This window comes from Sodiomyces alcalophilus (genome assembly GCF_042370955.1).
Source record: "Sodiomyces alcalophilus JCM 7366 unplaced genomic scaffold ACRALscaffold_2, whole genome shotgun sequence".
NCBI lineage: Eukaryota > Fungi > Ascomycota > Sordariomycetes > Glomerellales > Plectosphaerellaceae > Sodiomyces > Sodiomyces alcalophilus.
Window position 1 is genome coordinate 6,263,894 of NW_027263533.1, and position 13,889 is coordinate 6,277,782.

At 46.6% G+C, this 13,889-nt stretch overlaps 3 protein-coding genes across 3 annotated transcripts; 1 reads left to right on the top strand and 2 right to left on the bottom strand.

The window, feature by feature from the left end:
* Positions 1 to 7,396: 7,396 nt before the first annotated feature.
* Positions 7,397 to 9,600, bottom strand: ACRALDRAFT_1062230 (uncharacterized protein). The gene has a single exon (XM_071016558.1). It carries the CDS (start codon positions 9,215 to 9,217, stop codon positions 8,033 to 8,035), a length of 1,185 nt encoding a protein of 394 aa, XP_070878220.1. The 5' UTR covers positions 9,218 to 9,600; the 3' UTR covers positions 7,397 to 8,032.
* A 794-nt stretch (positions 9,601 to 10,394) lies between these two features.
* ACRALDRAFT_2033803 (uncharacterized protein) lies at positions 10,395 to 11,348 on the top strand. The gene has a single exon (XM_071020739.1). The coding sequence runs from the start codon at positions 10,588 to 10,590 to the stop codon at positions 10,861 to 10,863; it is 276 nt and encodes a 91-aa protein (XP_070878221.1). The 5' UTR covers positions 10,395 to 10,587; the 3' UTR covers positions 10,864 to 11,348.
* A 234-nt stretch (positions 11,349 to 11,582) lies between these two features.
* On the bottom strand, positions 11,583 to 13,636 carry ACRALDRAFT_1075443 (uncharacterized protein; the record flags this gene model as incomplete). Its single annotated transcript, XM_071018384.1, has 2 exons — positions 11,747 to 13,636; positions 11,583 to 11,623 (listed from the first exon to the last, which is right to left on the bottom strand). The coding sequence occupies exons 1-2, from the start codon at positions 13,449 to 13,451 to the stop codon at positions 11,583 to 11,585; spliced, it is 1,746 nt and encodes a 581-aa protein (XP_070878222.1). The 5' UTR covers positions 13,452 to 13,636.
* Between the last annotated feature and the right edge of the window lie 253 nt (positions 13,637 to 13,889).

The window sequence follows — 13,889 nt, forward strand, 5'->3', positions numbered from 1 at the left end:
CTATTAGACTCCTCCTTAAAATAGTATAGGTCCTTTAGTTCCGTATTATTCTTATATCCTTTATCGGAGACCTTATTATTTATAATAGTATTTATTAAATCCCGGGATTATTCCTAGTAAAAGTTCCGGTTACCGCGCGCTAGTTAATTAAATATATTATTAGCTAAGAGCTGTTAGCCGTGTTCGTTTATATAGCGGTTTAGTGTTCCTAGAGCTAGTAGGGCGCGGCTATTCCGGCGGAATTATCCTAGTCCTGGTCCTAGTAAGCGATATTCCGGTATTAGTAAATAACGATCTGGCGCTAAGGAACGTTATTCGGGCTACGGCGAGCGGCGTGGAGCCGGGCTACCGCGTCGATCTAGGTACCGGGGAAAGGGCGAGTATACCTAGGAGGGTTAGTTTAATATCTATATCCGTTTAATCCGTGGTAGGGTTTATCGGGTAATAAATACCTTTTAGGCTCTGTTAATATAATTCCGGTACTATCCTAGTATTATACTAGCTAGGCTATTTATAAAGTCGGTTATTATAGTTTCTAGTCCGGGATAAGGAATAGTATTCGCTAGGTTAGCGTTTAAGTGATCCTATATAAAAGCTAAATACTTACCTTTAGGTTTATTAGCCGCCTTCGCTAATCGGATTACCTTATCTATAAAGATATAGATATTGCGGCGGGTAACTACGTTATCTAGGGTATATCGCTCGCGTCTTAGCTTATACTCGGCTTCCTTTTAAGGTAATCGGAACCTTTCCTATAAGGCAGTCTTCTATTCTATAACGGTTATAATTATAGTAAGGTATAAATATTATCCTTTATCGAGGCTTATAAATTATACGGAAGCCTTACCTAATAGATAGCCGGCTAGTCCGGGGGGAAGGGACTCGTGGTGCTAGGTACTTAGGCTAGTATACTAGTCTATTATATTAATAAAGCGGAAAACGTTTATATAGATTAGTTTAGTTCCTTCGGTCTTAAGATCCTAGTTAGTAGTAAAGTATAAGGGAGGCTTAAAGTAACTTAGGTTATTAGCCTTAAATCGGTGCGTCTGATTATCGCGCTAGCCGAGAATAGCGAGTAAATCCGATTATCGTATATATAGGTATAGTTCCGGGTAGTTAATATCCGGCGTGTTCCTTAGGGGAGGGCCTACGCTAGGAGGGCCGTGTCCGGGGGGACTATTACCCGGAGGGGCTGCCCGGTACTATTAGCGTTCCGGATTCCTACTATTCCCGGATCTAATATCCTTTATCTTATCGCGAGGGTAGTATATAATATCGGAGGGTATAGGGCTTATACGCTTATCGCGGTAGCTTATAGTATCGGCTTAATAGCTTTCCTGGTTAGAGACTAGTATATAGTTATTAGGCGTTAGGGTATAATCGGGCGTTCTTTTAAAAGGTTTAGCGTACTTTAAAGAAAGGCTTTCCGTTATATCTTCGGAGAAACTTCCGACTAGCCGTTCGATTATACTTATAGCGGGGCGGATTAGAAGCGATTCTAATCCCTTAACCTTAATCTTTAGTTTTTCTAGCGGAGAATCGTAGCCGGCGGTAAAGGGGGCTAGCTCCTTTCCCTTTATTATACTATAGGGTATAACTATAGACGTATAAAGGTCGATATATACTTAGGCTCCTTTTTTAGCTAATTATAGAATACCTTCACGAAAAAGTCGTGATAAGTAACCCACTTAGCAGGATAGGTTAGCTAAGGAGGCAGGATAGCTTTAGAGACTCTTCCTTTAAAGGTCGTGGTATAGCTAGCTTTATTAGTACTAAGGAGGTTCCTTACTTACTTAGCTATAAAGAGGAGTAGCCGATATTCGGGTATAAGAACCTTTTCGGCTATATCTAGATAGGCGTCCGCTATTATAGCGAGGGGATATACGCCTTTTAGATCCCTTAGTATAGGGGGAGAGTCTAGGAGAATAGGGTAAGGAGCGTCGGTTATTATTAAGCGGGTTCGATAATAATACCATTTAGTATTCGATAGGTTATTTCTAATACGGGCCTATCGGATAACTAGTACTCATAGACTCTTATACTTATCGCTTACCCGTTTACTCCTAATAAAGGGGAGGCGCTTTACTTAGTGGACTACGGGTAACCGGTACCGTTTTAGCTATATATCCGCTTAGGGCGCTATATATAGCTATTTAACTAAATAGGGGTTTAGTATATAGACCTCTATATATCACGCTAGAGGGCTGGTAAATATAGTGAGGGGCGTGTGGGTAAGTAGTTCTTTATCGGCACTATTAGACTCTAGCTTAATAGTCGCTGCTTAGCGCCTAGTCTTATTTAAGGGGAGTCACTTTATTAACGACGGATAGTTATTTACCCTAGGATTATATAACTAGAATAGTCTATATAGTTATTTAATAGGATTAGTACGCGAACCTTACTAAGATCGAATAATCTTAATTTAGTTACTATTATTTAATATATACTAACTATATATATCTCTGGCTAGCTAGTACTATAGGACCTATAAGAGGATTTAAGTTAGGCGACTTTAGGGTATAGTAAATAATATATAAATAGGATACCTTCTTTAAAGGAGAGGGCGAGGTTGCGGCTATATATATCTACGGGGGGAACCTTAGGCTATCTAAGGCTAAGCGCTATACTGGGCATAGTACTAGGACGGTGCTAGCACCGGTCTAGCGCTATACTGGTTTAGTGCTAGTATAGAGCTAGCATTAATCCAGCGCTATACGGGTTTAGTGCCTATATAGTGCTGGCACTAATCTGGAGCTATATGGTTTTAGGTCCTGGTATAGTGCCGGATAGTGGTGCGTAGCATATAATATCGCTAATACTATAGTACCGCGTAAAGGACTACCACGGCTTTAACCCCTACCACCGTAATAGAACCCCGAGATCGCCGTAGCGAATAGAGAGGTTCCGCGCCTAACCCGTAGGTTCTATATAAGGCGGTCCTAGGGGAGGTAACGGGACTTTTAGGAAGTAACTAAAAAAAGAGACTACCTTATTAGAAGGGAGAAGCGTAGATACTAGTGTAGCGTAGTTAATTAGACTGCGCTAGACTATACAAGCCTTTAGTTACTCTAAAAGTGGGTGTAAATAGCTATATACGAATAGCCTAAACCCCCCTTTATCCTGGCCTTATACCGCGGCGGGGCTAAACTATTAGTATAGACGTACTCGGAGAAGGTAGATATCCTAGCCTAGAAATTCTTCCCGGCACTAAACGCTATAGACCCTAGACCCCTAGGCACCGCGGCGCGGCTAAAAACTTTATATATCGAAGACTTAGTAATAAAAGAAGATATTAAACACGCTATATAATATACCGCTAAGTAGAAGGCGCCCGGGGAGGATAGGCTGCCTAACGGATTCCTATAAGTCTATAGCCCTTTACTCTAAAAGCGCCTTGCCTAAATCTACTCCGCCTACCTTAAGGCCTTATATTTCCCGCGGCGGTTCCGTAACACGGATATTATAGTCCTTAAAAAACTCAGGAAACTATTAGAGGCGTACTATACGGTGTCCGGATAGCGGCTAATCTTGCTCCTTAGCTCCGTGGGGAAAATTCTTAAGAAGATCCTAGCTAAAGGCGTCGCGGCCGCTATAAAAGAATACCGGTTACTCCCCCCTGGCTAGATAGGGAACCAAAAATATAGGAACACGATAATTACTATAAGGGTAGCAGTAAAAGGAATCCGGATAGTATAGGACCATAGCGATATAGTAGCGATACTTAAGCTTAATATCTAGGGGGCCTTTAACACGGTCCTATACCCCCGCCTAGGAGAAGTATTCGATAACCTAGGCTTTCCGACTTAGCTTATAAAATAGCTCCGAACCTACCTAAGCGAAAGGAAAGCGTGGCTATGCTTTAATAATATAATAGGGCCGCGTACTAAAATAAAAGCTAGGGTCCCCTAAGGATCACCCTTATTACCTATCCTCTTTATCTTATATATCGGCACTCTTTACTAGGAACTCTATAAAGTAGCTAGAATAGCCGTAATAGGCTTCATAGACGATATAAATATTATCGCGTTTAGATATAATACTATAGCTATCATAGCACGGTTATAACGCGCTTAGGAAATATATAGAGACTAGTTAAAGAGGAGCGGGCTATATTTCAAGGCTATAAAGTACGAGCTTATATATTTTATATAAGCTAGGAGACTAAAGGCGCTTAACCTCCGTATCGAAGGCGTTTAGGTACCGTAAAAAAGAGAGGCCGCCCTACGCGGCGTAATCCTTAACCGTAAACTATTATTACGAGCCTACCTAACCCACCTTAAGGTAAGGATCTAGGTATAAAAATACGCCCTTACTCGCCTTATAGCGTTAGCGTAGGGCTACCGTATTGAAGACGTATATAAGCTATACCTAAGTGTTATTAGAAGCTTAGCTATATACGCCGTATTAGTTTTCTATACTCCTATAAAGCAGGGCAAGATACCTAGACGTATTATAAAATAACTCGCTATAAAATAGGCCTAGTGTTTACGGGTTATTATACTCGCTTATAGGGCTACCGCGATTAAGATCCTAAAGACGGAAGTAGGCGTCTCCCCCCTTGACCTCTAGTATAACCTCCTAGTCGCGAAAATAATAGAACGTATAAAGGGAACGCCCGCGGAGGAGTTCTTAATAATATCTAGAACTATAGCTAACACGGCTACGCGTATTAGGCGTAGAGGCCCTAGGAGGTCTACGCTAAGAGAATAGGAACACCTAAAAGACTAAGTACAGATATAGTACCTAGGGCGAGACCTTAGACGTAGACTACGCGATAAGTAAAGGTATAGATAGGAAAACACAAGCCTATACTAACCCTATGGCGTGGCCGCGGCTTGGACGCCACGCTTCTCGAAGACGGTACTTAGGAAATATAAGGGACTTACTAAATCTTAAAGCTTAATCCTTATATAAATATAAACGGAAAATCTTAGCCTCCGTAAATTTCTTTTTTAATACGGCTATAACAAGATAATCGCAGACCTATCGGCATATAGTCGGACCGATAGCCGCGCACGGACCACCGATCCGAACCTATCTCCGTATATACGTTAAGGGATTAGTTTAATCCCTTAAGTTAGAGTCTTAGTTTAAAGTTAGCGCTTAGTTAACGACTATACTACGATTACTCTACGATACTAAGCTATTAAGCCTTTTCTATAATATCTTTTTCTTAACTAAAGTCTACGGACTTTCCTTTTATTATAATTCTTTAACTTCCATACCGTTAAGGTAGTTAGGTCGAAGATACTACTAAGAAGGACTCGAGGAATATGCGTCCCCCTAGGGGGAGCTAGCGAAGCGGACGCCGGGTAGGAGGCGCCCGCCGTGCCGAAACTAATAATAACGGTGCCTAAGCAGGGACCGGATAAAACGAGGGGTTAACGGATACGCCGGTTACGCTTAGTCCTAAAGATGGTGGTTCGTAGGTCGATTAGCGATCCGTCGCCGGCCCCTCGACGTTAACGTAAAAGGCGTTAATTACGATATTTTCGTAGTATCTCTAATAATAAAGCGAGATTAATTAAGTAATTATAGAGAAGCTTACTAAATGACTAGCGCCCCGGCGCGATTACGAAAAACCGCTAGTATATAATTATAAGCTGATTAGAGAGTTATCCACGGTTATAGAAATCGACGATTAGTTAGTAGCGATTAAGGCTAGGAATTATAAGAGTTTAGATAAAATCCATAAGCTTAACTAGAAGCCATAGATTAAAGAAGGAGATAGTAAAAGGGGCTTAAGTAATAGAAGGCTGAGTGAATCGAATAGAGTAATATTCTATAGTACTAATAGTAGATTATAGTAATTATTAAACAGAAGAGTAAGAAAAGGAGTAAAAGAAGAAGGAGAGGAAGTAGATATATATAGATAAACAGTATATAGAGAGACTAGTCTTAAAGCAGTAATAATAAGCTTTGCTTATTATATAATAGACTAGTTTCTTATTACGTAATAGACTCTGTATTATATAATATATTACGAAGTAGACTCTTTATTGCATAATATATTACGTAGTAGATTCTTTATTGCATAATATATTACGTAGTAGATTCTTTATTATATAATAGACTTTTATCTCTGCTTATATCTTATATCTCTGTATTACTAACTACCTATATTAATAATCAGGTATTAGGATAGGTAAATTAGTATAAAGATATATATCTTTTTGCTCCTGATTCCACTGCCTATAACTATAAAGTAGTTATTAATAGCAGATATCAACACTCTTTCCTTTATGAATATTAATATACTTCGAAATACCTCTACAATACACCTAATTTCGGGTTATACAGAGTAGTGGATCATTCTAGCCTAAAAGAGTTTAAGTCGACCCGGAAGACCGAACAGGGGGGGGAAGACCCGCACTTAAATAATAAGACCTTCTCTATACAAAACATAAGCCCTTATCTATATAATAATACGTGAAAACTTTTCACCTCTTTTTCATCTCGTTTTCCACCACTTTTCCACCACTTCTTCTACAACTTCTTCCACCACTTCTTCCACCACTTTTTCCACCACTTTTTCAACCTCTAGGAAATAATATATTTTAGGGTACTTTAACATAATAGAAAACAGGTTAGAATAGCCGCGATTTTATAGTATAGGGCATTAAGTATAAGTTATAGTGGTTAACGCCTGTCTTATACAAAACGTCTATTATAATTATACGTACCGGTACGGGATATCCGTAGCTAAAATCGTGGCATATACACACTACTACGCGGGCTCGCGTAACCTTCCTAATTAGGTTTAGGACGCTTATAAATAGTAGACTGGCCGCTTACAAATAGTGGTACTCCTTAACACGAGTCTTCCCCTCTATATTAGTAATCAAAAAATCAGGGGATTTATCGACTATAGATAGGCAATATAGCTATAAAGTCTCGAGTATAGATAGGCGTTAGATCTTATACTCTATATCCTTAACGCTAGTATACAGTATGTTTATAGGCGATAAGGCATTATTAGAAGTTATATTATAAAGAGCTGCTTCTAATAAATCCAAAGATAGTTTTAAAATACGGGTTATTTAAAAATTAGTAAAGTTATAAGTGGTTAAAGTTAGGGTAACTAGGTAGGTAAAGTGGTAGTAGCTTTAATTATTATCCTATATCTTAACGTTAGTCTTATATCGTTATAATCGGATACACCTCTTTATATAAATCTATATAGAAAGGTACTAATCGGCGGTATAATCTAATAAAAGATTAAGATATAGGGGGAAGTTATAAACTAACCTTTAAAACCCTAGCGGAAGTGTATAAGATTAGTAGGAAGATTAGCGGGTAGGAAGATTAGCAGGCAGGAAGATTAGCAGGCAGGAAGATTAGCAGGCAGGAAGATTAAAATCCAATTGGAACTATAGTCGGAATAACCAAGCGGTACAGTCGGAATAACGCGCCTCTTTTTCAATTCGCCGCCGGCAGCAATCCTCCTAGAAGTGCTTTCTATGCGGATCACATGAGTGTCTTGGTCCCATGTCGTATCAGTACTTTTGGCTGTTTTCCTGCCTCGTCGTGAGCTAGGGGTTGTATGAAAAACAGAAGGCTCAAGGGAACTATCACTAAGACACCTCCTACTTATCATATCTGAAAGCCGACGAGTTGGCTCGTCAGTGTTGGTACTTCATGCTTCTTCTTCTGTTCAAACAAAAGCAAGTGCTGAGGTACATATGGCGAGGCTCATTAAACACCCAGCGAATAATAATCTCCAGCCCCAATAGACATGCCAGTTTTTCATCGAGTCTAAATACATATTCGTGTCATGACATCCCGTCTCATGATGTCGGAAAAAACACCTTGCATGCTTCCCCGCCATCTGCAATCTTCCAAGCCCGCGTATCAGGAAATCAAATCGATACGAAACCGCAATCAGTCGATGGTCCCACGACATCCCGCACCTCTTAGCGCAAGGGACAGCATACATGTGGACGCCGATTCACTGGGAAAGCGATGGCAACCGCTAGCATCAGACGAAATCCGCAAAGATGCCACGTACGAGGTCCAATTATCAACCGGTATCCTAGTCCCGATTCCGCCGATGTCTCCGATTCCTTCGCTTCTCCTCGGCGTACTCACTCCCAATAGAACTGGTCATGTCATCGTCGAGAAGCCTGTGGCGGTAGCTTCGAGTGCCCAGGTCGCTTTCGTCCCAGCCACTGGGGGCACTACCCGCCTCGATCCGATTCCCGCGCTCCAAGCCAACGTCGCTCTCTGAGATGGCGCTGTGGCCCCTCTGGAAGCTAAAGTCTCGGCGCGACGAGCCGCCCGCACGAGCCTCGCGGCCGCGCTCTTGGAGCCGCCTGGCCTCGGCCCGGATCCGTTCATTTTCCCGGTTTGCCGTCCTGTCGGCTGTGCTGTAGACCTTGCGAATGCCGCCGGTCACCTTGGTCGGCGTCGATGTCGGCGTCCCCTCGCGGTTGGAGAGCAAGCTCGAGATCACCGTCGACTCGGCCGGGTTTGTGCTGCCGTCCCATTCGCTCGCCTCCGACTCCTTGTTGAGGCCGCCGACACGTGCCGCCTTTTCGTGTCGGTAGCTACGGAGGTGTTTCTGGGCTTCGCGCTCCGCCTCTTCTTCGATGAGGTTGCCCGTTTCGTCCACCGCCTGTCGTCGGGAGCTCTGCCTCTTCTCCCTGCGGCTGGCCTCGCGTTCCCGCTCCCGCCTCCTGCGCTTCTTCTCTCGCTTCTCGCGCGCCGCAATGTCGCTCGCGCCCGCTGTAATGCCACTCAAGCCGGTCGAGTCGGTAATGGTGGTCTTTCCCTCGTCGAAGTCCTTGTAGATGCTTCCCCCACCCAGATCCGTCGTCCTCGTCGCGCCCGAAAGCACGGTGCCATTGGGCCCCTTGCGCCGCAGAACGGTCGATTTGTAATCGTCCCAATCGTTTTCCTTGAAGTAGAATCCGCCGTTCTTTGCCCAAAAGAAGAACCAGATGCCGACGCAGACAAAGGCCGCACCGATAAGCCCGAAAATGACGAAAATGGCGACATTATTGATATCGTGCACATCAACGACTCCCGCATGAGGGTCGAGGCGCTGGGGAACTCTATGGTTATCGTTTTCTTCCTCGCGGGCCTTTGGGACAGACCTGGCGGTTAGGGAACCGAAAGAACTGAAGGCTGTTGCTGCGACATTGGAGGGGGAATGAAGGCGTTCCGACAGAAAGACGCGGGCTCGTTCGGTCAGCTGAACGGCGACGACCGGCGCCATGGCTGTACAGCTAAACGTGGTTTCGGTTTGAATGCGTTTAGATGGTGCGGCTGCTCCCGGCGGGGGAAAAGACGGGGGAAGACAAAAAGGGGGCGGGGGAGTCTGTTGATTCAGCTAGAAAGCTACTGGAACCGACACCCACCCGAGTCTGGGCGCCAGTCAAGAACCCAGGACAATATGCCCAATTGCCCAGATATTGATGGGTGAGATATTTGGGATCAAAAAGTTTGTTTTCTGTCTTTTTTTTTTTTCGTTTTGGCCTTGTTCTTCTCGGCAAACGGAGGTGGAAAGAGAGATAGGGGAAGAGGTCGAGGAAGGCACTGGATCTTAACGGCAGGTGTGGAGTGACTTGATACATTGTACAACGCCTGACGGCGTTGCTGAAGAAACCAGGTGGTTGGACTCGAATAGGAAAAGGTACGCAGTTTGATTTTACGTGTAATTACTTACCTACAGTGGTATGTACCTGGGGAATGAATACTGGCTTCTGATAGGCTCGTGCTTCGGCAGTCCTGGCGTGTGCCCTTTATTAGGTGTCAACGGCCTGACGTACGGTCGGAAATACCAATGACGTCAGGTAAACAGTTTCAACGCTGCCCTGGCAACCACCAGCTGCCAATCAAAACGCACCACGATATTCTTGGTACCTAACCACGTAATGCGGAAACGTGTCTCTTCTTGGCGAGCGGAGCGGAGTGCCCAACTTATAGTGGGTAATCATTAATGACGAGTAGTTTCTTAGCCATCTATGCGCGTTACCTACTCATCACTTTTGCTTACTCACTGTACAACGTACTTCCCGTAATTTGTTCCAACACGCACACCAAAACGGGGTGTTTCTGAATGAACGTACCTACTATGTCGTCCACCCTTCTGCCTCCTTGTCTCAATTTCCTTTTCGCGGTCACACCCCTACGAAGTATGTATAACAGGTTAAGCCCTACAGAGCGAGCAACAATCATTCGCCCGGATGCAACGACAGCGAGGAGGGCTATAAAGTAACGTAACTATTTTCATAATGGATACTACCTAATTCTGTACAAGTCGTGAACTTTAGTCGTCGAACGTTATTACAAAAGCGTGCAGGTGTCGCTACAGCCTAATGACCGTCTCCCGGCTCACAGAGCGGAGACTTGCACATCCTCAGCCCTGAGTAGCGTTCAATTATCATCTTAGAGAACAACCTGCAAAATTCCCATTCAATCTGCCACACTTATTAATGATACTCGTCCACATGTCCAGGGGTTTCGCCTTATCCGGCGGGACTGAGCCCTCGACTGAATGGTCGCGGGATGAGCTTCCCGTTAAGCGTCTAAAACAGGAAAGAAACAGAATGCGAGATTATAGCAGACAAAAACCGGTCCGAGATTATGGCCCGTGGCACTGAGCCCAAAGAATCTAAGGAAATAACGAACCGCTCTGCCGGGGATTCTCTAAGTGTAGATAGGGAACTAGTTATACGGAGGCCGCAGAAGAACTTGGCATACATATTCATCTGGTTCGTAGGGACAAAAAGAGCAAGGGGGCCCCCCGTCGAAGAAGTCAAACGAGGAGAAGAATTGGATATAAATAAAGGAGAGGATTCAGGAAATTATAAGAAGAATAATCCATCCTGGGAGCGATCTTCTCCTCATGAAACCGCCTAGGCGCAAACCTCCTGACTTCGTCCATACAGAAGGTGTCTATCTGATATGTTGGTTTCTCTCTCTTGTATCCTGTCTCAGGACGGATGCAACAGGAACACCGTGAGGGCGAGAATAAAAATTCGCAGGCAACGTGGCTCAGCCATGTTTGCCCCTCTATTCGAAAGTCATGAGAAAAAAAGAAACAATAAAGGAGGCGTGGATCCAAAAGGGAAGAGCGTGGCGAACCAGCCGCATGATAAAGCGTGTCGCGGAGAACAGTCTGCTGAGATATAGAGGCCTGGGTAGGGAAAAGGCAACGAGACATCCTCCAAGGTCGGAAGATGTCGACGGTGTTGCCGTAGCCCATGGCTCCGTGACTCCTCAGTAACTGAAGCTCCGAAATTTGAGCTGATCGAGCAAAGGAACTGAGCCTCTTCTCAGATGCAAGAAAAATAAGAACATCGACGGCCACTTCCCATGTGCGCCGCCCTGTTTGGCTTCCGGTGCCCCTTGAACCTTTTTCTTTTGGGTTTCTCGAGCGCCAGAATAGCGCCGACGTATGCCTTCTGCGCAGAGTAATAGCACAGAATGCATCGGGGACTAATAAACCCAAAAAATATGTCGCCACAATGAGGCGCGAATATAGACGCTGCAATGACGGGAAGAGTTTTTTTAAAAACAAGAAAAAGGAGGAAGGGCTTTGACTGTCGCATGATAGGAAAACCGCAATGTCGTTCTCATCATACTTCATTACTTTCGTTCCAATCGTCGTCATGAGGCTCTTGTTAAAAAAAAGGGGGTCGGCCGCCGTAGCTTTCATAAGGGTCGTACCCAGCTGAACCACGGTTCCAGGAGGAGGCGGCTTGGCTCGAGGCTCGCGCGCGGATGGGCAACCGCTCCATACGGGACCGCCGGTCGTCGCTGTACACAGAGCCGTCCTTGTCACTGATTCCACCCGGACGGCCACTGACCGGCTGTGTGATGCTGATCTCGCCCCCGTCCTGGCACTGGATCTCGGCCCCGCCGAGCTTGAGAGTCGCAGACCCCGTGACTCTGATGGTGATGTCCTCGTCTCCTGCCGACGACCTTGTCGTGCGGGTCGTATGGCTCTGGCGATAGTCGCTCTCGTCACGACTCTCGCTACTTCGAGTGGATCGACTGCTCTTGTCGCTACTGCGTTTGCCGGCTTTCCGGAGCGTCTCGGCGGTCAAGGGTAGCGTGTAGCTACCAGCAACGTCGTCCTGGTATGCCGTGGCGGCTCGAAACTTATCCTCGTAGTCCAGGCTGTCCGCGCTACCTCCGCTACCACCATAGTACGAGTGGCGCCGTCCAGAGCTAGTCGCGGGCTCGATGCGATATGCGGAGCCTTCATACGAGACAGAATCGCGGCGAGCTCGCGGCAAAATGGCGCCCTCGCCATAAGCGTAGGAGTAGCTGGCAGACCGCGCAGGGATCTCTCGGTACAGCGACTCATCGCCGTCGAAGTCTCCGTCGTCGAAACCGCCGTCGTCGAAGCCGAACCCGATGGATCCCCTCGGCTGAGCTGGCTGCGGTGGTGGGTGGGACGGCGGCCCTCTAATGGCGCTCTGTCTCGGAGCTGCAGTTACGGGGCGCGGTGGAGGCGGCATGCGCCTCCTGTCTTCCTCGTCGCGGTGTTTCTTCTTAGACGAGGAAGGGCGCCTGGTGAGACTTGCGTCGTATCCCTGGTCGTAATCGTCGAACCCGTACGAGGAAGAGATAGTTCGGACGCCCATGGCGGATGATGGTCGCTGGAATCTCTGCGCAAGATGCTGATGTTGAGGGCCATTCACTGCGCTCGGGCCGAAGTAGTCTGCCGTATGTGTCGGGGATTGCGGTACCGGGTAGTGAGATCCCGGGCTCGGGCCATAGGATGCCGGGGGGTATGAAGTTGGGATGTAGGGGTTTGGAGGCTGATGATGCGGGGCCTGATGAGGTGGCGGGTGATAAGGAGGGGGATGGTGATGAGGAAGGTGATGAGGAGGCGGCGGGTGATGCGGGTACCACTGCATGGTGGAAGGAGGTGGACGGGAACCCGCTCCGTAGTAGCTGGGGGGCCGCGTAGTCATAGCTCGAGGTCGTGCTGCAGAGGATGGACTGACTCCATAAAAGGACGATTCGTCTCCTATGCTTGTCGACCTCCCATAATGGTCTTGAGAATGCGTGTGCGAGTGGAGTGCCGGGTTAGTCTTCGAGGGCCTGGTCGTTGGGCGTGCGGAAGATTTCTTGGAGGATCTCGGGCGCTCCCTCTCCCTTTCTCTTGCCCTCTCTGCTCGCTCGTCATCCCTGTGGCTCTCCCTATCTCTTTCCCATTCTCGTTCCTCTCTAGCGCGCATCTTGGCTTCCCTCTCTCTTCTCGACAAACTTATGGGGTGGGCGGTGGAGTCGGAATCGATCAGGCCGTTATGAGGTGAGGATGAGCCAGACCTACTTCTCGACCTGTCTCTGCGTAACTTGCCCGAGTGAAGCCTTTGTTTAACGGGACTAGGCGCCTCGGAGACGGCGTATCTCTCGGTACCTGCGATGACCGATCCAGTATCTTCGTTGGTGTCTTCGACGTACGAGACACGAGGTGGTTTCAGGGGCGGCATGGTCTATGGACCGGATCTGTCGCTAGTTTATGAAATTGACCCGTGCTCTCGAAAAGAGCCGGTGGATAGTCGGGGGGCGGGGGAGAGGCGGTGAGGCCTCAGGAAGAGGCGGACGCTTACGAAGGTCGCAATATCACTCAGGCGATTGGGGTAGGCAGAAGGGGAAAATTTGTGCGGGAGACAAAAGTGGGAGCGGGTAAGTTTTTGTGCGAAGGGAAAGAAGTGACGGTAAAGATGCAAGAGAAAAAGGATACGTCTGTCCAAAAGGTGGACGGACGAAAAGGGGGGTGGGGGCGTGGGAGGCAGGGCGTCGACAGGAGTTGTGTTGCAGCTGGCCTGGATGAGTGGCCGGTTTAGGCTTCTGGCACCAGTCAACGTCCAGTCGCTTAGGCCGGGATGCCCAGTGGGATAATCTTGGGCTTGGACAGGGGTGTCCCC

Bases quoted from the DNA above. Each gene is read 5' to 3' on its own strand.
- ACRALDRAFT_2033803 (XM_071020739.1), top strand. From the start codon at position 10,588: ATGGCCCGTGGCACTGAGCCCAAAGAATCTAAGGAAATAACGAACCGC.
- ACRALDRAFT_1062230 (XM_071016558.1), bottom strand. From the start codon at position 9,217: ATGGCGCCGGTCGTCGCCGTTCAGCTGACCGAACGAGCCCGCGTCTTT.